Below are 25,912 nucleotides of genomic sequence, written 5' to 3' on the forward strand. Positions count from 1 at the left end.
CAATTGAAAATTCGATGTGCAAATAACTTTTTACGATATTATGACGGTTTAACATCAGTTGGCCGGTGTCCCAAAAACAATACATTGACTGTCCAGAATGTTGTCTAAGAACATAGTATTATCAATGACTTGCTGGCTCAGTCGAGTAACGTGTCGTTCCTGTACCATAGAAAATCATGGGTCTCGCGTTCGGTTCATACATCAAACATAAACTTCATAAAATCGATGGAAAACTGCTTAGAAGCTAAAAATGAGTCGTTAAAAAAAATATGTCACTATTTATAACCGTAGTTAAAAATAATGCCATCTTTGACTTCAGTTATGTATACGGCAGCATTGAGGGAATCGCCATTAAACCTTCTTCATGATCTTCAGCTACTAAGGAAGAAAAGAGTAGGAGGTACTGGCCTTTTAACTGCATGCATGGATACTATTTGCGTTGCAAGATTGTTCACTGCTAGCAAAAGTATTAATGAAAAAGTTTTATTATTAACTGTTCCGCTCGAAAATACCTAAATATTTTTAAAAAGACTATAATTTGATAAGTATTAATAGAGTTAAAAAACATTGCAAATGACATTGTTGTTGTTTTATACCTCCGTAGGGTGTACTTAAACTTCAAGTTTTTGGTTGAACATTATCGTTGGCATTCTTTTTTTAGAGGGGGGGAATTATCAAGCTCGAAAATCCCGTATTTTATTTATGTTATTGAAAGTTATTTTGGTGACAAAGATACGTTTTTTTAAGCTGTTCTATTTGAATCATGTAATGTAGGTTGAATTATATCTGGTAGTTGTGATTTGCCACTTTTTTTTCTTTTTGATGCGACAGTACAACATGTTTCTATTATGTTGTATCAAACTATTGGTTCCCATCTAGCTCAGTAACATTGATTACATTTAAGTATTACGGGCATAAGGGTTCATGCCTCCATCTGTCAACATTCATTTACACCTTGGCACGTTTTTTCAATGTTAATTCTTTTTCTAAGCAAAGAAAAAAAAATTAAAATATATAGTATACTAGCTGTTGGGGTGGCGCTTCGCGCCACCCCAACACCTAGTTGGTGGGGCGCTTCGCGCCCCCCCAAGCCCCCCCGCGCGCGTAAGTCGTTACGCGCCATAATAGTTACGCGCCATTGTAGTTGTGTCCCTATGTCCCACCTGTGAATATAGATATATATATATATATATGGTTTTAACTACGTAAAACTTGCGAATATACAACATTCTTTGCTGTCCCATTGTCTTTGCATATAAATAGATTGTCAGGTTTACCGACTCTTGAACATGCAACATATAATGGTCCATGGGAAAACAATCTGTATTCAGATCTATACCTCATGATTCTAATGATTGCCCTTGAGCTTTGTTGATGGTGATTGCTAATCGACCATTCCCTGTCCCGGTGTCCCGGTCGTCATTTACATCCCCCTGTTTCCCCCGGTGTCCCCGTTGTAGTTGTGTCCCTGTGTCCCGGTCGTCATTTATATTCCCTGTGTCCGGGTCCCGGTCATCATTTTGTATCCCGGTGTCCCGGTCTGTATATACATTCGTTTTTTAGTTTTGTTTTTCTCCTTTATTTTTTTCCTTTTTTTTCTTTTTTAGCTTATTTAGATTTTTAGATTTTTTAGTTTTTTTATTGTTTTTAGTTTTTATTTCTTTTTAGTTTTTTTTGTCCCGGTCGTCATTTATATCCCCTGTTTCCCCGGTGTCCCCGTTGTAGTTGTGTCCCCTGTGTCCCGGTCGTCATTTATATTCCCTGTGTCCCGGTCGTCATTTGTATCCCGGTGTCCCGGTCTGTATATACATTCGTTTTTTTAGTTTTGTTTTTCTCCTTTATTTTTTTCCTTTTTTTTTCTTTTTTAGCTTATTTAGATTTTTAGATTTTTTAGTTTTTTTTATTAGTTTTTAGTTTTTTTTTTCTTTTTAGTTTTTTATCCCGGTCGTCATTTATATCCCCCTGTTTCCCCCGGTGTCCCCGTTGTAGTTGTGTCCCTGTGTCCCGGTCGTCATTTATATTCCCTGTGTCCCGGTCGTCATTTGTATCCCGGTGTACCGGTCTGTATATACATTCGTTTTTTAGTTTTGTTTTTCTCCTTTATTTTTTTCCTTTTTTTTTCTTTTTTAGTTTATTTAGATTTTTAGATTTTTTAGTTTTTTTATTAGTTTTTAGTTTTTTTTCTTTTTAGTTTTTTTGTAGTTTTTACCTTCTTTTTAGTTTTGTTAATTTTTTTTTTTACTTATGTCCTGGTCGTCATTTATACTCCCTGTGTCCCGGTGCTTTGTTGATTGCTAATCGAACATTCCTTTTGTCCTGGTCGCTTTCTCTTTGAGTGTCGTCATTATTTTTTTCTTTTTTAGTTCTTTTAGTTTTTACCTTTTTTAGTTTTTTTTAGTTTTTTAGATGAAATTTTTTTTTTAGTTTTTTCCTTTTTTTCTTTTTAGTTTTTTATTGGTTTTTACCTTTATGTTAGCTTATTTTTCAGTTTTTTCCTTTTTTTTTTAGTTTTTTTTTATTTTTTATTTTTTTTAGTTTTTTACCTTTTTTTAGTTTTTTTAGCTTTTTTACTTTTTTTATTAGTTTTTAGTTTTTTGTAGTTTTTGCCTTTTTTTAGTTTTTTCAGTTTTTTTTTTAGTTTTTTATTGGTTTTTACCTTTATTTTAGCTTATTTTTCAGTTTTTTCCTTTTTTTTAGTTTTTTTTAGTTTTTAGTTTTTTTAGTTTTTACCTTTTTTTAGTTTTTTTAGTTTTTTTAGTTTTTTATTTTTTTATTTTTTTTATTAGTTTTTAGTTTTTTTTGTAGTTTTTGCCTTTTTTTTAGTTTTTAGCTTTTTTATTAGTTTTTAGTTTTTTTTGTAGTTTTTGCCTTTTTTTAGTTTTTTTAGTTTTTAGCTTTTTTATTTTTTTTATTAGTTTTTAGTTTTTTTTGTAGTTTTTGCCTTTTTTAGTTTTTTCAGTTTTGACGTCACCTGATCCAGTTTTTTCAGGTGACGTCACCTGATCCACGATCCACAGATCCACAGACAACTTATTTTTATATATAGATAGTTTTTTTTTTTACTTATGTCCTGGTCGTCATTTATACTCCCTGTGTCCGGTGCTTTGTTGATTGCTAATCGAACATTCCTTTTGTCCTGGTCGCTTTCTCTTTGAGTTTCGTCATTTATTTTTTTCTTTTTTAGTTCTTTTAGTTTTTACCTTTTTAGTTTTTTAGATGAAAATTTTTTTTAGTTTTTTCCTTTTTTTCTTTTAGTTTTTTATTGGTTTTTACCTTTATTTAGCTTATTTTTCAGTTTTTTCCTTTTTTTTTAGTTTTTTTTTTATTTTTTATTTTTTTTAGTTTTTTACCTTTTTTAGTTTTTTTTAGTTTTTTTAGTTTTTTAGCTTTTTTACTTTTTTTTATTAGTTTTTAGTTTTTTTTTGTAGTTTTTTGCCTTTTTTTAGTTTTTTCAGTTTTTTTTTTAGTTTTTTATTGGTTTTTACTTTATTTTAGCTTATTTTTCAGTTTTTTCCTTTTTTTTAGTTTTTTTTAGTTTTTAGTTTTTTTAGTTTTTTACCTTTTTTTAGTTTTTTTAGTTTTTTAGCTTTTTTAATTTTTTTTATTAGTTTTTAGTTTTTTTTTGTAGTTTTTGCCTTTTTTCAGTTTTTTTAGTTTTTAGCTTTTTTATTAGTTTTTAGTTTTTTTGTAGTTTTTGCCTTTTTTTAGTTTTTTTAGTTTTTTAGCTTTTTATTTTTTTTATTAGTTTTTAGTTTTTTTTTGTAGTTTTTGCCTTTTTTTAGTTTTTTTCAGTTTTGACGTCACCTGATCCAGTTTTTTCAGGTGACGTCACCTGATCCATCCATCCACAGACAGACAGACAACTTATTTTTATATATATAGATATATATATATATATATATATATATATATATATATATATATATATATATATATATATATATATATATATATATATATATATATATATATATATATATATATATATATATATATATATATATATATATATATATATATATATATATATATATATATATATATATATATATATATATATATATCTATATATATAAAATAAGTTGTCTGTCTGTCTGTGGATGGATCAGGTGACGTCACCTGAAAAAACTGGATCAGGTGACGTCAAAACTGAAAAAACTAAAAAAAAGGCAAAAACTACAAAAAAAAACTAAAAACTAATAAAAAAAATAAAAAAGCTAAAAAACTAAAAAAACTAAAAAAAGGCAAAAACTACAAAAAAAACTAAAAACTAATAAAAAAGCTAAAAAACTAAAAAAACTATAAAAAGGCAAAAACTACAAAAAAAACTAAAAACTAATAAAAAAAAAAAAAAGCTAAAAAACTAAAAAAACTAAAAAAACTAAAAAAAGGTAAAAAACTAGAAAAACTAAAAACTAAAAAAAACTAAAAAATAAGGAAAAAACTGAAAAATAAGCTAAAATAAAGGTAAAAACCAATAAAAAACTAAAAAAAAACTGAAAAAACTAAAAAAAGGCAAAAACTACAAAAAAAAAACTAAAAACTAATAAAAAAAGTAAAAAAGCTAAAAAACTAAAAAAACTAAAAAAAGGTAAAAAACTAAAAAAAATAAAAAATAAAAAAAAACTAAAAAAAAGGAAAAAACTGAAAAACAAGCTAAAATAAAGGTAAAAACCAATAAAAAACTAAAAAGAAAAAAAAGGAAAAAACTAAAAAAAATTTTCATCTAAAAAACTAAAAAAAACTAAAAAAGGTAAAAACTAAAAGAACTAAAAAAGAAAAAAATAAATGACGAAACTCAAAGAGAAAGCGACCAGGACAAAAGGAATGTTCGATTAGCAATCAACAAAGCACCGGGACACAGGGAGTATAAATGACGACCAGGACATAAGTAAAAAAAAAAACTATCTATATATATAAAAATAAGTTGTCTGTGGATCTGTGGATCGTGGATCAGGTGACGTCACCTGAAAAAACTGGATCAGGTGACGTCAAAACTGAAAAAACTAAAAAAAGGCAAAAACTACAAAAAAAAACTAAAAACTAATAAAAAAAATAAAAAAGCTAAAAAACTAAAAAAACTAAAAAAAGGAACTAAAAAGGAAAAAAAAGGAAAAAAATAAAGGAGAAAAACAAAACTAAAAAACGAATGTATATACAGACCGGTACACCGGGATACAAATGACGACCGGGACACAGGGAATATAAATGACGACCGGACACAGGGACACAACTACAACGGGGACACCGGGGAAACAGGGGGATATAAATGACGACCGGGACAAAAAAACTAAAAAGAAAAAAAAACTAAAAACTAATAAAAAAACTAAAAAATCTAAAAATCTAAATAAGCTAAAAAAGAAAAAAAAAAGGAAAAAATAAAGGAGAAAAACAAAACTAAAAAACGAATGTATATACAGACCGGGACACCGGGATACAAATGACGACCGGGACACAGGGAATATAAATGACGACCGGGACACAGGGACACAACTACAACGGGGACACTGGAGGAAACAGGGGGATGTAAATGACGACCGGGACACCGGGACAGGGAATGGTCGATTAGCAATCACCATCAACAAAGCTCAAGGGCAATCATTAGAATCATGAGGTATAGATCTGAATACAGATTGTTTTCCCATGGACCATTATATGTTGCATGTTCAAGAGTCGGTAAACCTGACAATCTATTTATATGCAAAGACAATGGGACAGCAAAGAATGTTGTATATTCGCAAGTTTTATATATATATATATATATATATATATATATATATATATATATATATATATATATATATATATATATATATATATATATATATATATATATATATATATATATATATATATATATATATATATATATATATATATATATATATTCACAGGTGGGACATAGGGACACAACTACAATGGCGCGTAACTATTATGGCGCGTAACGACTTACGCGCGCGGGGGGGGCTTGGGGGGGGGCGCGAAGCGCCCCCACCAACTAGGTGTTGGGGTGGCGCGAAGCGCCACCCCAAGAGCTAGTATATATATAAAAATAAGTTGTCTGTCTGTCTGTGGATGGATCAGGTGACGTCACCTGAAAAAACTGGATCAGGTGACGTCAAAACTGAAAAAACTAAAAAAGGCAAAAACTACAAAAAAAACTAAAAACTAATAAAAAAAATAAAAAAGCTAAAAAACTAAAAACTAAAAAAAGGCAAAAACTACAAAAAAAACTAAAAACTAATAAAAAAGCTAAAAAACTAAAAAAACTAAAAAAAGGCAAAAACTACAAAAAAACTAAAAACTAATAAAAAAATAAAAAAGCTAAAAAACTAAAAAAACTAAAAAAACTAAAAAAAAGGTAAAAAACGAAAAAAACTAAAAACTAAAAAAAACTAAAAAAAAGGAAAAAACTGAAAAATAAGCTAAAATAAAGGTAAAAACCAATAAAAAACTAAAAAAAAAAACTGAAAAAACTAAAAAATGGCAAAAACTACAAAAAAAAACTAAAAACTAATAAAAAAAGTAAAAAAGCTAAAAAACTAAAAAAAACTAAAAAAAGGTAAAAAACTAAAAAAAATAAAAAATAAAAAAAAACTAAAAAAAAAGGAAAAAACTGAAAAATAAGCTAAAATAAAGGTAAAAACCAATAAAAAACTAAAAAGAAAAAAAGGAAAAAACTAAAAAAAAATTTTCATCTAAAAAACTAAAAAAACTAAAAAAGGTAAACTAAAAAAGAAAAAAAAAGGAAAAAAATAAAGGAGAAAAACAAAACTAAAAAACGAATGTATATACAGACCGGTACACCGGGATACAAATGACGACCGGGACACAGGGAATATAAATGACGACCGGGACACAGGGACACAACTACAACGGGGACACCGGGGGAAACAGGGGGATGTAAATGACGACCGGGACACCGGGACAGGGAATGGTCGATTAGCAATCACCATCAACAAAGCTCAAGGGCAATCATTAGAATCATGAGGTATAGATCTGAATACAGATTGTTTTCCCATGGACCATTATATGTTGCATGTTCAAGAGTCGGTAAACCTGACAATCTATTTATATGCAAAGACAATGGGACAGCAAAGAATGTTGTATATTCGCAAGTTTTACGTAGTTAAAACCATATATATATGTATATATATATATATATATATATATATATATATATATATATATATATATATATATATATATATATATATATATATCTATCTATATTCACAGGTGGGACATAGGGACACAACTACAATGGCGCGTAACTATTATGGCGCGTAACGACTTACGCACGCGGGGGGGCTTGGGGGGGCGCGAAGCGCCCCCCCAACAGCTAGTATATATATATATATATATATATATATATATATATATATATATATATATATATATATATATATTAGTTGTTGATGAGGCACTTTGCAACCTCCGCCCCAAGCCCCGCCGCGTGCGTAAATCGTCACGTGCCATATTAGTTCCGTGCCATTGTAGTTGTGTCCCTGTGTCCCACCTGTGAATATAGATAGATAGATACATGTTTTTAACGACGTAAAACTTGCGAATATACAACATTCTTCGCTGTCCCATTGTCTGTTCATATAAATATATTGTCAGGTTTACCGACTCTTGAACATGCAAGATATAGTTGCCCATGGGAAAATCAATTCGTATTCAGATCTATACCGCATTTTCTAATGATTGCCCTTGAGCTTTGTTGTTGATGATTGCTAATTGAATATTCTCTGTGTCCCCGTCGTCGTTTATATACCCCCCTGCGCCCTTCCGGCGTCCCCGTTGTAGTTGTGTCCCTGTGTTCCGGTCGTCATTTGTGTCCCGGTCTGTAATTTCTCTTTGAGTATCCCGGCCGTCATTTATATTCCTTGTGTCCCGGTGTCCCGGTCTATAACGTCATAAAGTCTTCAATGGCTCTGGTGGTCCAGCCAGTTAAGGAAGTTTAACTTTTCCTGAGGCGCAACACATTCCCATTGTTTCGCTATTAAATTTCAAGGCCTTGCAATAGGGACAAATTTTAGACATAGTCCCGATTTGGACACATTTGGACACAACAGCCAGGGGATAATTTTGACGTTGCTCTTGTAATTCTTTGGCACGCTTTCTTTTGGCATTATCTCTTTGAGCCGCACGCCTGTTTTCACGTTATTCTTGTGATTCCTCGGCACGCTTTCTTTTGGCATTATCTCTTTGAGCCGCAAGCCTGTTTTCACGTTGTTCTTGTGATTCCTCGGCATGATTTTTTTCGGTAATTTCTCTTTGAGCCTCAAGCCTGTTTTCGCGTTGTTCTTGTGATTCCTCTGCACGCTTTCTTTTGGTATTATCTCTTTGAGCCGCGAGCCTGTTTTCACGTTGTTCTTGTGATTCATTGGCGTGTTTTTTTGGTAATTTCTCTTTGAGGCGCAAGCCTGTCTTCACGCTGTTCTGGTGATTCCTCGGCACTAGCCGCAAGCCTTTTGGCATTAACTCTTTGACCAGCTTCCTCGGCTGTTTCTTCTGCCATTCTCCCACCGGCTTAAAATTAAATGTTATCTTTTTAGGGCCAAGGGTACCTCAGCAGATTGAACGTCTGTCAGTTGCGTCGATTTACGATGCCTGAAAATATGTCTTTATTCTAAAGATGAAATAACTGTAGATCTTATCGTCAGCCATGATAATTCTCGTTCTTCAGATACTGATCGAAAATCCTTTTTAAAAGTTTGACAAAAACCCGACATACAAATAAATAAACGCTAGCTATTTAAACAAAACGCTTCGATTTTTTATTATAAATGATCTAGACATGCATCTATTTAAATACAATAACAGTTAAAAAAAATGAAACAGATGGAGATACGTCAATTTTCTTGGGCATTTGCAGGCCTTGGTCTGGATGGCCTTGGCCTCATAAAAGAAATAAAACAATATAGAATTCCAATTCATAGGAGTAAAAATCCCCATCCATCATCCGCCCTAGATTTCTTATTGAAAATTTAATGAAACGTTAATTGAACAAAACGTATGGTTGATCGAACGCTTCAAAGGAACTTTCAAATTTCACCATAACTTAAATTACAATTTCAACGTTTTAGATCTTAACAGAAAAGTTTAAAATACTAAAATTGTCACTCAATTAAAGATGATCAAAAATTAAAATATTACATAATTAACGAGAAATAAAAAGTATGTCAAAAAAAATCGAAAAGAAATTAACTTTTAAGCAACTTTGTTCCAAAACAAAGTAGTTCAATAAAATAAAACGTATTAAAGTGTGAAAACTAAAACTAGCAGAAATGAAGTTGTATCGTAGTTTAAATCTCAGGTTTAAGTCATGCTTAAGCCAAAACATATGGTACAATGGAAGAATAAACTAAACCTAACACGAACTGGAGTAACAGTGATTAATATTGAAATAAAGCTTAAAACAGGAATTACCACAAATAAAAGTAATTACCGTACGAAAACGCCCTAAAAGCTTTGCACTTAATGATGAATAACATTTATTAACGAATCATTTATTGATTCACCAATTCAAAATATTACAGCAGCAAACTAAACAGATTGCGTAATAAAAAAACCTTTTGGTGTTTTTTTTAAGTATTAACTTTTATATTTTTTGAATGAAATAGAACTAGGAGAAAACATATTGTAAGTAAACTGACCTTTTAAAATAAAATAACCAAGTTAAAAGTCGTAATTGTGCTTATCCTATGAAATTATTTGTTCTTCTTGAGATTGAATAATACCGTAATTATTCGGTGTTGTTGATGTTTTGACAAGGAGGGCAACCCCACTCTTATTTGGTATAATTTATGTTCGTTTTGAATTGACAAGATATATATTTGTAATTTCTCTTCTTTTTAGATTTCGTTTATCATTAGATTCCATTCATAAAAAGTTCTTTCCGTCTTATGTTTGACTTTTCATACCTCTATTTCTGCTCGGTTTGGGATTTACAACCGCTCTTTACTTCTTTGAAAAACTTTCTTTTCGAAAAGCATTCTTAAAATTAATATTCTATACAGTCAAATGGATTTGAATTAGCCAGAAAATCATTTTCTTTTGGAAACATAAGGTGTATATATTTTTACCATGTAAGCAACATCCAAATACGAGACTGATGGCCAAGCCATTAAACATCTTATCAGTTGCATATGTAAAAAGAAACTATTAAGAAGTCAGACGTGCTGAGACGGCAGGAAGTTGGCATATCTTAGATGTATGACGTTTATCCCACAATATGGTCTCCAAATTTGACATCAACCTTTAAGATAAACCATAAGATACAAATAATTCACAAGCTGTAGAAAAATTCCAATGTTATAAAAAAAAAAAAAGATTTTGCCAAATCCCATTTCGTTCAAATTGCTAGTAGTGTCGGCCCTCCTCAAGAACCCTTCCAATACAATTTGATTTTTTTTTTTTTTTTGTATATTCGTCGGTAAATGGTTCATTCTGTAGAAAAAAATGATGGAGAAAAACAAAATATCCCTCTCATTTAGGTTTTGAGAATATATTCACCAACTAATTTCCGTGAATTGGCACCATTGTGACTTGCAAAAATCCAAATCTTCACTTAATTTTTCTAATTTGGATGATTTTGACAATATGAGGATAGGAAGATTTTTAAACTGGGATTCCTTCAACACTTTTGACTAAAAATAAAATGATTAGTCAGAATACTAGTTCCTTCAAAAATCGATACAATAGTTCGGAAAATTCATGCAGCAGGCAATAGATTTTACATTCTTCTCTATTTTTGGCACTAGAATTTCAATAAATAATTTGATGCAAGAACTTCAACGATTCGTTACAGTGGTGTCAATTCACTAGAATTTAGGAGGAAGAAAAAAATTCAGAGTATAGCGAGTGGCTGCAAGTTTTTTGAGCAAAATCCAAAAAAGGCATTGTACAGCGAAGATACCTCAAAAAGGTGTTTTTCAAAGTCTGGAGAGGGAGGCACAGTATATTGCACCCCCAAATGACACTACTGACTGCTTATTAAATATATCCACTCCGGTTCCTCCGATATATGCTTTTTTTAACTGTAGCTGCGACGAGAATTCCAAAGTCATGTGTTCGCGTATGCACATTATGTGATACGTCCTTTGTGTAACAAAAATCGACAAATAAACTGATTCTTTGCAAAAACAGCTCATTCATACGTAAGTACAACATCCTTGTGCATAATTAAGCACACATAAAAACCATCCCCAAAAAAATGTTTGAGAAAATATTACATTTCCTACGGCTAGAGACAAACGAAAAATTCTTTTTAGCCAATTATTCCAAAAGCTATCTGCAAGCTAAATAGGTATTTGGGTTTATCCGAGTAATTCAGAAGGAAAATTATTTCAATTGACAGCAGGAATCATTTTGGCAATAACTCTTAAGGGCTGGTGTGTCGAATAAATTTATCATGTCAATGTAAGCAATTCAGAGCAGAGTAAATTCAACTTGATTATTAATATGAAGATTTTATCTAATTTTTAATATATTTGATCATATTCTCTTGTAAAAAAAAAATGGAAATGATAAAATTCAATAAATTAACTACCATAAAATATTTTATACAGTTCAAAAAAAGTTATCAAACCCCTTGCACCTAAAGACTTAGAGTAGAGCTGTATCCAGGGTTGTTGCTGGCCAAAATTCTTGGGGGAGCGAAGGATTCCACCGACTGGCCAGTCATTTTTACAGACTGTTTTACATCAATAATCAGCATAATATCCGCCTTGAATACGATACGTGAAATCACTGCTCGAGTCGGTAAAACCACTGAATTTACCGACCAAGATTGAGATGTCAGTATATGCCGTATCACTATTTTTTTGTTTCTTTATTTAACCAAATAGAAAATTGTGGCGCCACCCATAAAATCACAATAAAGTCGGCAAAACCATTGCATTCACCGACCAATTTGGAGATTTCTGTAGATGACATGTCAGTATTTTTGCGGTCTTTATTTAACCAAAAAAATTTTGGCGGCGCCAGAAAAACCGTGGCATTTTGCGCTACGATTACACCTCCTCATTTTTACAGATTGCCCACAAAAATTGTGGGGGTCCTCTCCAACCCTCCCCCCAAACGTGACAGCCCTAGCTGTATCTATACTTGCGGGACACCAAACACGTTCAAACTCATAATAACTCGGTAAAAATATCCATTTTGTCTACACCCATCAAAGACCCGAAATATGTAGTACTACTAACAATAGAAACAACCAAGTAAAACTTCAACGGAATGTCAGTTACACCATCTTACAAATACGGTAATAATACGTTTAACTTACAAGTGGCTAAAAATAGGGTTCACCTTGCACTTATCAAATGCCTCCGTCTTATAAGAATTTAGTACCAAGTCATTTTGAAGCCCTAAAATTTGTAGCAAAGTCTTCAGTGCTTCACCTTCCTTGGGCACATTTCACGATGCTCAAAACTGTTGCTGTTATAGTTCAAAAAACAATAGACCATTTAAAATTATATTGGCCAAGATCTACAGCATAAAGTTTCTCTGTATATAGAAATGGGTCATGGTATCTCATTTCTTTTGACAATATGGAGCAAAGAAAACAAATAAGCAATAGATACCGCATTATTTTTTCTTCTGTTTTACGATTCTTAATGGCCTTGGAAGAAATCTAGACACTAATCCCAGGGGTCACTTGCTTCCACTGTTAAACACACTGGAAAAAACTTTAAAATCACTAATGGAAGTTCTTATAAATCCTTATATTTTGGAATCTGCAGGAATAATAAACAGATTTTATTTTCCATGACTTCATTCGAAAAATACTCCAATTAGAAATTACAAGGCTTAGAAATGAAGAAATAAACGAGACTTCTCTTGTCAATGCTCTTTGAAGTGTTCCAGTAACACTGACCAAAACAAGTTATAACGTGCATGAACCAACAAAAGACGGAAGCACCGATAGCTTTTTGCGGAACTCTGTATCTAATAAGTTTCTGGTTTGACCAAAGATAGCAAGTAAAAAGTTCACAGATAATTCCTATCCTATTTTACTGATAGTCAACAAGTCCTTTTGAAGAATGCAGAAGATACGAATATGGATTGAGTGATAATCCCGAAAATTCAACTGCGGATGCTGCAAGGATTTATTGAACTCCACCCGACCGCCCAGTAGTTAGGCGAGTGAAAGCCCTTTTAAACCCCCTCCCCCTCTTCAGGATTTGACTGACGTCCGACGTCCTCTTCTCGTGGATGTACAGATTACAAGAATATAAGAATTATGCGTCTTCCTCTTCTTTCATAGAGGTTGAATCAACTCTGAATCTGAAGATGCACAACTAGGATATTAATTGCAACTTTCTCATAGCTAGAAACCTCTTTTGGTAGATATTCTGATGACTATAATTGGGAAACCCTTTTCCCCACAGAGATCAGACTGATCCTCGACCCTCGGTAAGTACAACTAAGATACTAGGAGTTACATCTCAACAAGTTTGGTTGATTTCTCCAGCATTTTCTAGTAAATGTCTTGGTGATACGAACTTAATTTTTGAAAATAAATTAGCCAGACATGATGAGGAGCAATGTCCAAAGAAACCAAGAGGATCTGAAGCCAAAATTATACAGTTAGTCTCTTTTTAGACTAATTTTAGATTATATTTTTCTTTCTCGTAATAAGTACTTAGCAGTTTCGTTGGATAGTTACCATAGGTTTAATTCTTAAGTATCCAGAATGATTAAATCTGATAGCAGTCTAATAAAATCTGTCTCAATTTAACAGATTTAGCATCCCAACAACTAGTTTAAGATCTATCTAGTGTAACTTATGCTTGCCCGTTGCTTGATTAAGCTTATCCTGCTTGGCGTTTATATCAAACCAAAGATCAGAAACATAAAATAAGAACATATTCAAAAAAGAGATTTAAGACTCTTCGTGGCACTTCCGTCACTACTTATGAAGGTCATCTTGGCCTGCGTTTCTTGGAAATGAGAAAACCCTTGCCACCAAACTACCGGGTTGAAATCCCCTTTCATCCACTTTCACACTCATATTCTTCCATCGCACCAAGACAACTTGTAAACTAAATGTTAAGGCAAACTAACCAGAAAAAACCATTGGTAGATTACCTCAAAAAACTCGGATTCAGAAACGGAAAGATACTGTAATTCCCTGCAAGTAACTATGCAGCACTTCATCCATTGTTAGGACCAATAATTCTATTGCTTGTCATTTCTTTGTATCTAAATGTGTATAAATTATAACCTTGAAGAAGTGCTTGCTATTTTGGATTTCTGTTTTTTTTTTTCTTTGTATACTTATATGAGCCTCTTATATTACAGCTTTTGAAGCGACTAAACATATTTTATAATAATGGGACGTTCAAACTTCTTCTCATATGTTGATGACTTCTTTTCGGTGAAAAGAAGAACCAGATATTATATTTTACGAGGACTTCTTTATCTATTCCTGGGCGATTTCTAAGAAAATCGCTCAGCAAACTAGACTTACTTTCTAAGGACTTCTCGGACACGCTAGAACAGAGACTCCAAATAAAAAGACCCTCGAATTTGTTTTTCCTCCTTCCTACCAATATTGTTTTCTTCCAAACGTTTGAAAAAAAAAACAATCCAAAAGTAATTTAAACTAGGCTTCATTGAGTGAACACTGGATTATCGCAATAGACATTAAACAATTATTAAACCTGTGTGTCAAGTTTTTCTTCGTGAACATTACATTTATATTTGATAATGCTTTTTAACTCTGGTTAACTGTTTTTGTGTATTATTTGGGCTTATTTTGGACTTGTGGCCTGTGTTGTCTCTTTTGAATTGTTATTATGATGTAGCTTGTGCATTCGGCGGTGCTAAATTTTGTGTAGTCAAATTTTCATGAAGTGGTGGATAATAAAATTATTGCCTGTGACTGCCAAAGTGACCTGTGGTCTCAAGTATTCGTGGGCGAGGTGTGCCTTGACGGCAATGTGATCTAGCTAATTACCGTCACATATACCTGAGACCTTTCAGAAATGTGAGTCTGATTATTTTGTTTTGCCTACTCGCGTGATTATTTTGCCTACCGAGTTCCCTCTCATTTCAGGCGTTGCATACTCAAGCCTCGCATCAAGACTTCTAAACTTTAACTCCTAACTCAAGCAAATCCATGAGAAAATTGTCTTATGATCTACACTTTCCTCCTCCTAGTGGCCGGGAGCCCTACCCAATCGTTGATAATCTTGCCACTATTGTCACTTCAAAAGTGCCACCTCACCTGAATAATCCTGCAAAACACCAGGATGCGATTAAGCTTATACCTGGTCATGAATGTATTCATAGCAAAAGCCCTCCGGCGATAAATTGGTGGCGAGAATTAATCAGGCTGCTACTAAGGACTTTGCGATTCTGTTAACTCTGTAATGAGCAACTGTGACAAAATATATCGTAATTATGAAAGATTTATCAAATATTTTTGACGTGGGCATGCTAATTGGTTGCGGCGATATTAAGGATACAAAACGAATTGGCAATTCTTTTGTTGCTAAAGTGTTTTTAGAAAATGCTCGGCGTGAAAGTTGGTTATTAGATTTTCCAAGTTAATGAGTTCCAGCGTCCGCCTAGGTGTTGTTATAACTGCCAATCGCTTAATCATCTGAAAGCCAGTTGTGATATCCCTAAACATTGCTCCCGCTGTGCAGGAGAGCATGAATTGTCGCACAATTCCCCGTGCCAGGCTACCCCAAATGTGCTAATTGTCATGATAATCATGTTTCATTTTCTTTGAAATACCGAACCCTTTGTAATGCTATAGCTAAACGTTCTAGTCAGCTAAAAAAATGACTATTAAAATTAGATTTTCTATATGTTCATTCAACGTTAACGGGACGAAGGATAAGTATGATTCTTTGAACTAGAAATTACCTAATTTCGACATTTTGTTTCTACAAGAAAACCTCTTGCCCTTGGTGAGTTTGACCTCCCTTCGCAGGAGTAGAGAACACTTGGTTTTCGCTACAAATGCCCACAGAACTTCCGGGAGACCTTCAGGCGGGCTGGCCAGCCTATTAAAACAGAAACTTGTCCCGCTATCCCCCGTGTGTTATCGTGAATGTGATTATTTCATTGCAGTCCGTTTTACTAACCCAGTTCTTATTAATGTATGCCTTCCTTGCGATCAAAAATCCTTTTCCTCTCTAACAAAATATACTAAAGCATGTGCATTGCTCACGTAATCAACGTGATTACGACCATCTGCCCCTTTCAACCACTGTTACCATCAATACGACTCGGGCTGAACGGACCTTATGTAAAATTATCAAACGTGGAAAACCAACAGAGACTGGAATAAAGCCGACTGGCCTCTATATATAGCAACCCTTGCTCTTCTTTTGTTTACGATTAAAGTTCCATTTAATTTGCTATGTACCAGTGTTATATCCCCGCAAGCTCGAGTTCTGCTCCATATACATTACAGCCAGATCGTATCCTGCCTGAAAAAAGCTGAAGAAGTGGCTGTCCCGCTTTGCCGTTTCAAGCTTAAGACTGGAAGTTCAATATGGATATCTGACCCTGGTTTAAAAATTGTAAAAAAATCGTTCGATTTTGTGGCTTAGAATTTGGGTAGGGTGTGGCCACCCATTAAGGGATCAACTTTTTGACATTAAACAGAAAACGAAGTTAGAATTTAAAGGTTATATTCGTAAAATAAGGTAGAATGGTGCGGAATTTCTAGTCAAAAATTGTTTGACTGTTGTGAATAGAAAGATTTCTAGTCAATAAAAACTGCTCATTAAAGTTGCGAAGTTTGATTCACCTCCTACTGTCGATCGGATCCTTAATGCCTCTTGGATTAACCATTATAATAAGATTTTTAATATTACAAATTAAGCGATTCATTCTCAGTTTGCTAGCCTCTGTTCTTATGTATTACCAATGAGAATTTCCCAGGTCATGTGCCTCCCGTTTCTGCTGACCGTGTGATCCGTTGTGTTAATAATTTAAAGTCAAATTCGTGGGATATTGATGTGTATAAGTGTTTTTCACCTTCATATTGATTCGAAAGAATTGGTTCATCATTTGCAGTTATTATTTCAAATTTACTTGTGTACGTCTTTGGTGTCTGATTCCTTTTTGTGCGGGTGACACTTCGATTCTTAAACGTGGGAAAGATCTGACTAATTGCGCATCGAATAGACCTATTACACTAGCTTGTTTGTTGAACAAAGTTTTTGAATGTCCTGCTTCCTGAAATTCTTCCAAATGTTGAATCAATTTGGGTTCAATTGATTCAATTTGGGTTTAAACCATATATAGGATGCCCACATGTATATCGAATTCTTACTTCTTTATTAATTCAAACACGGAAAGATGTATCTGAAGTGCATTTATGTGCGTTAGATGTTTCAAAAGCTTTTGACTCGGTTTGTCACACCCAACTATGGTATTCTCTTACCCAGCTTGGAATGAATTCATCTATTATATATTTCCTTCGTTTTTGGTATGCCAATTCATATGTTCGACTCCGGTCAGCAGACATTTTCTGGTAATATGCCTATTCGGTCTGAACTTAGGCAGGGGAGGGGAGGGTTTGTCACCACACCTTTTTAATGCTTGTTTGTACCCTGTGCTTTCTCGTATTTTTCGTCGTGTTTTACAAGCCTAACTAATTTATCTTACATATGCAGATGATCTATTACTCACTAGCCGCTCAAAACTCACCCTAGCCAAGTTCACCCAGTTTGTTTCTAAGTTTTTTGAAAAAATTGGCCTCATGTTTAATGCTGAAAAATGTGAATCTTTAATTTTTAATGCTTAAAAACCCAAGTAGTGATTTAAGTTGTGGTTCATTTTCAGTTAAGCTGGTTCCTGCGTTGCGTTGGCTTGGGATTAGTATCTGCTCTTCTGTTTCAGCTATCCGTACTAGTGCGCTTACAGATATTAAGAATAAGCTTAAATTAGGCTATGCTAAAATTTTCCAAAATTGTGGCTGGCATTCTTGTAAGGCCTTGGCTAAACTCTATTCAACATATTGTGAGCATTCTATTCTTTTTCTATCAGGTTTACGCCATTTTTTAATAATAGTGATATGCAGGATACTAAAGTTTTGTATTTCCGTTATTGTAAATATCTTTGGTATCTGCCTCGTTGGTATAGAAACCGTAATATTATTCAAATATTTAATGCATCTGATATATTGACGTCGTAAAATAATTGGATCCCAAGTTAAAAGAAGAGGCTTGCATGCGGTTAGGTTCTTTTCATCCTCTCGTGCGATTGTTGTGATTTGCATTTGCAGTTCTTTATAATTTTGTCATAAGATAGTTTTTTTTTGTATGCGTTCGTTTTCTTTCGCTTTTGTTACTCCACTCGATCACCGGATTAGTGGGTCAAAAACAAAAAATATTATTATTGTTATAATAACAACCTATACTTAATAATATTACTAAACTCATTTTAATGATTCAGAAAATATTGCAGGAGAAGCAAAAGGAAGGACACCCCAGGTGAGATTAGAATGACGTAAACAAGAAAACTAGCATAATTGGGAATTATCCGAAACCAGGAATTTAATAGGATTGAATGGAGGAAGGCAGTTCGCTTGTATGTCAACAAGCTTGCAGAAATAATAAATGCTTTGGTCTGTATCAGCGGTTGGTAATTCATAAAAAGAAAAAATAATAGTAATTTTTAAATATTTAATCGGAGTTTGAAGAAAAATTTACATATGTAATTAACATTAAAAAGACATTTTATTGTAAGTTTACAGCACGCCCGATTCGCTTATGGTTTATTGTATCAAAAGAGGTCACTCCTCTAATCTTAGTTTCAATAGGAAGAGAATAAATATCTCCAGCTAAGTCATCCATCCCTACTTCAGGGTCAACTTTGGCTTGTTTTGTGGCATCATCGACAGTTTGCCGTACTTCCAGATCAATTTCTTTCAATTCTTCGGCCGTCACTAAATCAGCATTTAGAATTCTGTCTTTAAAACCCGATATGGGATCCCTTGTTTGTCGAACTTCTTGAATTTCTTCTCTTGATCTGCAAGTGAGAATTGTTTTAGTTATTGGATATTACCAGCCTCTATTACCTTATCACTAATTTAAATAAGGAAAACATGCAAAGAAAAAGACGAATTTACAATAAATGTTGGAAAACTTGGTAGGCTATCCGAGCTTTATGGCAATCAACAGAAAAAATCAAAACAGAAAAAATAATGAAAACAACCGCTGACTGAAAAATAGCTGTTGTTAACAGTAGACATAGTAATTTTTAATAGTATATGTTCCTTCAAATCCTAACACCTATAGTTGGATAGACTCCGGCACACGACATGAAAATGAAGTAACCTATTCTGAATAACCTCCCAGGGTGGACAAGAAATACGGGTTTCCTTTTCTATCCTCGGCCAGCAAAATGAGGCTTAAAAGGCAAACATTTTGCTCCCAGTTGTATCCAAATTCTAGCTAAAGGCAATTTGAAACCTAGCTTAGAATATAATTGCAAAACATAATCTATTTTTACCTGATTGTGCAAACTTAATGTCGGGTAACTTAGCATTTCTATGTCCTGGAGCCTTCTTTTAAATTTTCCTAAAAACCCTTTTGTGGTTTCTTAGATTCTTATCCATCATTCCAGGTCTAAACATATATCCAGTCTCGTCGAGAGATTGTTTTTTAAACACCCAGAAAATTTTTCTTTGAGGGTTACTTGCTCTTCTAAGGCAACTCTTCCTAGGCACTCATTCCTCTGGGGTGTCTGTTAATTTTAATCAAAACTAAGAATTCAAATAATTTATCGATTTGAAAATAAATTACTTATAGAAAAGCACCAGGATTTCGGCCCTTTTGCAAAATTCAAATTTCTAGACTTGTTTCCTTTCCATGATTTGCAGCCCAACAAGAGCAAAATAGGCATAGTTTGAAGGGGTCTAAGCGTTTACCCTTGGAAAATCCCCCCCGTCAAAAATTCCCTTCGAAAAATCCTTTTTTTATGAGTCGAAAGGGATTGAAGACCAACCAGTCCCTGTCCTATTCTTGATATCTGGTCCGTTTGTTACCCAATAGGACATCTGATCGGCATTTTGAGATACCTATTTTGTACTTTCTCTTTGACTGCTCAATTTTTCGTGATGGGTAAATTTCCATGGGGGGATAACTGGCGGGGAGGGATTTTCCGGGAGGAGATTTTCTGCGGAGAAGGGGCGTATTTTCGGGAGTTTTTTTTCCGGGGAAGGGGAGTGAGCGCCGGCTCCCAGTTTGAAAGCAAACAATTAAGTCAAATTGGAAACTAAGCAGATAAACAGAACTAACCTGTAACTTGTCCCAGGATCCGACATAGAATGGCCTTGGTACCGGTAGGTGGCATACTCCATCACAAACGGTCCTTTTCCTTCTCGGCATAAATCGGCAGCAAATCGGGTTGCTTCGCGAACAGCTAGGACGTCCATACCATCAACCTGAAAATTACTTTTGTAACTTGGTTAAAGACCCGAAATACTGACACTATTTTCCAATTCTCACTCCTAAAGCAACTCTTGTTGGAATAAACAAAAATTTCTACTTTTTCCTTGTGAATGCGTCGAATTTGATTCTATCTTATGTTAACTTTCTTTAATTCAAAAAGGATTCTTGTATATTTTGATCCAACACTTAATCTCTACTCACTTCAAACAAGGCGATACACTATGATTTAGTTTTGACTCGAAGGTAAATCTTCAAACAGCAAAAAGCAGAAAACTGTGGCCATTTTTACTCCCTTGTATGATGCTTATCAGGGCACATGTCAAATTAACGATTTAAGTAAAAGTTGATCAATATCTAGCTCACAAAAATAACCTCTAATTAATCATGGCCTATAAGCCCTACGTGCTACCCAATTTAACTAGTCGTTGTATTTCAGCTGGCAAGTATTTCTGTATGACAGATACTGGACACCCTTCCTCAAAGGTAGAAAAAAAAACTCAATTCTGACTCAAGTTAATTAAATTCAGCTTAGTTGAAATGATCTTTTATATAAGAATAAAGTGAATAGAACTTATTATATTAACTAAAATTCTACTGATTGTAAGGACAATTTAATCTATGGGTTGAAAACAAATTGCAACTCAAGTCAATGTCGTAATCACGAGGGAGGTACCAGGGTAGACATTCAGTTTGACCTCAATCTCAAAAATAGAAAACAAGGAAACATAACAAAAAAATAAAGTAATTTCTTTTATTCGTATTCGTTTATTGAAATAGCTATCGTGGCACTCAAAAGTGAACAATAAATTACACTACTTTTACAATCACAAAATGGTCACTAATTAGATACACTTACGAAATATGGTACAAAGCAGTTTGCGAATCTGTTCGTATGGCACTTGACAAATTCTAGTTTGTTGTAATGCCTAGTATGTCTGCTGATTGATGCGGATGGTGGAAGTATGAATCGGTGCTTCTCGTTTGTTAATAGTGATTTCCCAAATATCATTATTAGCCCATGTCTTCGATCGAATAAGGTGGGCAAATTCAAGAGCTCAAGGGCACTTTCATAGTCGCTGAAACTGGGCCCAAGTATTATCCTAGTAGCGCGTTTTTGAACATGTTCCAGTTCATCTGCCATGTAAGCTGTGTTCTGAGTTTGGGGACCCCAAAAGGAACAGCAATACTCGAGAAAAGTCCTGATGTAGGTTGTATACGCCAGCATGAGCTGACGATCAGAGAAGCCTAACCTGCACATACGTTAAACTCTGGATTGAGTAGTGACCTTTGTGCACAATATTTTCTACATGCAGCTTAAACGAGCAGTCACTTTAAATGTTACGCCTAGGATTGTTGCAGATGAAACAATTTGAAACAGAGCATCTGGGGTAGTGATATCTCGCTTGAGTGGATTAAATCGTAAAACTTTTGATTTCTGTTCATTCACTTGTAGACTATTCGACTTACACTGGTTGATGAAGTCTGTGAAGAAAGTCGGGTCAGACTGCTGCTTTGCTACTGCATTTTCGACTATATATTTGAGAAGTGCAGACAAGTCATCAACAAACTTGAAACACTCTTCAAATTCTGTAAGGATAAGGTTGATGACGGCAAGAAATAAAAGACCAGCTAATTTCGTTCCTTGGGGGTATCCACAGGTTAGTTCTGACCACTCAAAGCAGGTATCTTCTGCAAACAAACGGTAAACTGATTCCCGTCTCCTCTTTAAAAATTCTCTCACTAATAGTAGTATGTGTTTTTTAGCTCCCATTTCTTTCAGATTAGTTAACGCGGTATGTGCTTGACAAGGTCGAATGCTTTTCGGTAGTCCGCCAGAAATAAGTCAACCATACTATTACAAGTGTCCAACCAATGGACAATTAAGTGATACATTCGCACTAAATACATTGCCGTGCTACTGCCGGAAAGTCAACCATACTATTAGAAGTGTCCAACCACTGGACGATTAAGTGATACATTCGCACTAAATACATTGCCGTGCTACTGCCTCGTATGCAACCATATTGGCGTGGATCGATCGCAGGAGCTATTTGTTCTAACAAAGAACGGTAGATAAAACCCTCAGCTAGTTTTGCTAAGTTAGGAGTTATCGATATTGGTCTCAGTTGGTCACAGGACTGGGATGTCTTGACTTTCGGTATAACACGGACATATGCAGCTTTCCACATTCTCGGAAACGATTGTTCTGAGAAACATACGTTTATCACCGATGCGATAGGCTTGGCTAAGAAAGGTGAGTACTCTTTCAGTAATTTCACGGGGAGTTCACCTGGGTATGAGGCACAGCTGTTACGTAGTCGTCCGATTGCATAGTGAACTGCCATTTCTGACACCTCTACAATTTCATCAGTACACTGTTGTTAATGATGTCACACATCACTTACGGTTGGATGGGTAGCACAAATCTGAGTAAACAGTTCGTTGACTTCTGAGGCTTTTATCAGACTACCATCTGGGTTATTGATTCGTATTTCGTTTCCTTTCTTTTTCCCACTAAGCCGTTTTACTGCGTCATACCACTTGTGAGAATCTGACTTGAGGAGCGGTGCTATTTTTTTCCGTACATATCTTTTTCGGGAAGCTCGGAGGGCTGAGACGACTTTGTTTCTTATCTTTTTTGCATTCAGTGTGTCTCCTGCAGCATTGAGTTTACATCGTTCCTTGATCATTTTTTTTTATATTAGTATCTAACCACGGCTTATCCGTCTCACATATCGTTCGTTCTTTAACTGGAAAAAAATCATGGTACATTTGCTGCAAAATCGAGTATAATGTCTCGAACTTTTCATCAATATCTGTTATAACACAAATTGAATCGAAGTCAAAGTTAGCGATCCACCTGCCAAATGCTTGGATGGAACATTCGGTAAATATTTTCTAGTGGTGTCTAGTTGATGCGTAAGACAAGTTCTAACTCGTCTACTTTATTCGTCAGTGATCTGGAATTGCACACAATCAGGCTTGGGAAATTTGTTTTGGCACTTAGATTGACAGGTTTTAGCACATGAGGGGGATTATCCGAGTTGTTCGAAGCTTCGTCGCTGTAGTAGGGCTTCAATGTTGGTTTAGGTTCTGAGGAATTTATAGTAATTAAGCATGTCTCATATTGCTTATTCTTTGACTTTTTTGTTCCGCTGTCATTGCGAACTATACTGATTACTGGAATACTGTGATCACCGTTATAAAGTACACGGCGCTCTCTGCGTTCTCGGACCCTTCTACCTTCGCGGTTGCCGCGCCATATCGTTCTCCTTTTTGGCTTAAGCTGAACACTAATGACATCTTCGTAAGGTTTGTACAGTTGGTATGCGATGAGAATTTCAATCATAGATGGCTCTAGCGGTCCGGATTTTAAACGGTTACTTTCTAGAATGCTTTTTAGGCTAACATCAGCTTCTTCCGCTGCCATTTTTCGATATATTTGTAGCAGAACAATCACTGCATAAGTGGTTGAAATTATCGTCACTCAAAAATAGGTATATCTCAAACACAAACAAGCTAAACTAAGGTAGCATGATATGCAAGCCTCAACGGCGCAATACCATCTACAATTCTGTAGCCTCCCCGAACGGGGAGGCTCCCAAAAATGCCCTCCCCAAAGAAGAGACTAAACTGCTGATTTTTGAAATCGCGTGATTAAAAGCAATGCAGCAACAATTTAGAGATTTGTACAAAAAAAAAAAAAAAAAAAAAAAAATGGTCCAATAGTCTTGTATTACATTAATGTATTGTTAAATATCAATATGCCTGCTGGGCTATATTGCTTATAACGGTTCTTAACGGTTACTTATCATTACTTACGACGCTGGCCTCAGAAAATTAACCCTACGGCTGGCTAGATTAATATTGTTTGCAAGCAACCTAAATCCTACATTAAGGAACTTAGCAGCATTTAAGATATCAGAGTTAAAATTAATTTTAGAAAAGTATTTGGTTGTTTTACATGGTCTACTTTCCCAACCATAACAACTTGGACTCAGCAAGTAAAGTGGGCAACACTTAAAACAGAAAAAAAATACGAATTTTGTAAATTGTTTTCTAGATTGTGTGGCACATCGTTGCTAGCTAAATATGATCTTGCTAGTTATGTAAAACGAAATTTACTTGCATGCATGACAACCAGTTCTATCTGGAATGGAATGAAGTATTTCTTGTGTGCATTTCACAAGAAATTGGTTACTTTTTCTTCATATGACCTTATAGATGTCTCATCTTCATTAGGTTTCTAACAAATTTGATGACAAGACGAACAAGAAGAAGTCTCTAATTATGTCTCTTTTTGTCCTATTCATTAAAAAAAAGCTTTTTCCAAGAATCTTTTCTCTTTCTCTTTTTTTTTATGAAATACTAACAAAAAGAAGTTGCGTAACAGAGTGTCCCCCACTTCTTCAAGTTTCTACTATCCAGGTATTGAAGGCACTTAATACATTTACTTTTGAATCACTGCTTACATAAACTTACCCATATTCCCGGAATAAAATCGCCTCTCGTATAATAGTTTGTACTCGCTGAGGACCGTTCGACGCTGGTGCCCATGCCATAACCGTTGTTTTCACAGATAAAAATGCAAGGTAATTTCCATAGTTGAGCCATGTTAAAAGCCTCAAATAGCTGACCTTGATTTGCAGCCCCATCTCCATATAAAGATATACAGACACCCTGATTACCCTTGTATTTATTGGCAAAGGCAATTCCAGCACCTAGAGGAACCTAAAAAAAGATAATCAATACAATACATTCTTACTAGTAATGCACAATCTGACAACTTGGACAACACTGTATTACAAGCCTAGATTATCAATAGGATAATCTAACATTTATGTAGCATAAAAGTAACTATTTAAACAATTAATCGTGGGATGTAATTATTTAATCCTGGGATGTAGTGATATTCCCTACCAAGAAGCACTCAATAAACCTGAAATCCAGTGCCTTGAGCAATCTCATTATGTGATTTGGACAAGCATTGCTATCAAACCCAACTCACTGTGATATTCTTCCCGCAGATGCCCCACCAAACGGAAAACTAGACAAATACTCAAACTAACACCTATACGTGCACGAACATACCGATACTGTAATTCATTTGTGCCATTTTTTTTATGCCTATGTTTAACATGTAACGTTGTAATGTTTATCTATGTTTAACATGTAATGTTGTGCCATTTCTTTTTTCTTATATGTTTAACATGTAATGTTTTTGCATCTGTAAATTAGCCAAGAGCTACGAAAGTTGAGTAATAAACCGTTCTCTCTCTCTATCTCTCTCTTAACCTTCTACTCCATTTAAATACTTTTACATAAGTCCAGAACTAGAGTGGTTCTGTCTCCATAGAAACTAAGGACCGTCCACTCCATATTAGAAATCATAATCACCTATTGGAGCCAAACAATGAATGGACTTACCAATACTAGGCTCAGTTGTTTCAAATCAAAATACGCTCTGCATATTTGCCCAGCCT

The 25,912-nt window shown here is 34.3% G+C and overlaps 2 protein-coding genes across 4 annotated transcripts in view; both read right to left on the minus strand.

The window, feature by feature from the left end:
- The window catches only part of LOC136040253 (monocarboxylate transporter 2-like), a 375,363-nt gene that overhangs the window by 282,414 nt on the left and 67,037 nt on the right, over nucleotides 1–25,912 (minus strand). The gene's annotated exons all lie outside the window — the stretch shown is intronic.
- LOC136040239 (probable pyruvate dehydrogenase E1 component subunit alpha, mitochondrial) lies at nucleotides 18,646–25,169 on the minus strand. Its single transcript, XM_065724450.1, has 3 exons — nucleotides 24,912–25,169; nucleotides 20,277–20,422; nucleotides 18,646–19,005 (listed from the first exon to the last, which is right to left on the minus strand). The coding sequence occupies exons 1-3, from the start codon at nucleotides 25,041–25,043 to the stop codon at nucleotides 18,714–18,716; spliced, it is 570 nt and encodes a 189-aa protein (XP_065580522.1). The 5' UTR covers nucleotides 25,044–25,169; the 3' UTR covers nucleotides 18,646–18,713.

The sequence above is a fragment of the Artemia franciscana genome, chromosome 2 (assembly GCF_032884065.1).
Source record: "Artemia franciscana chromosome 2, ASM3288406v1, whole genome shotgun sequence".
Classification (NCBI taxonomy): domain Eukaryota; kingdom Metazoa; phylum Arthropoda; class Branchiopoda; order Anostraca; family Artemiidae; genus Artemia; species Artemia franciscana.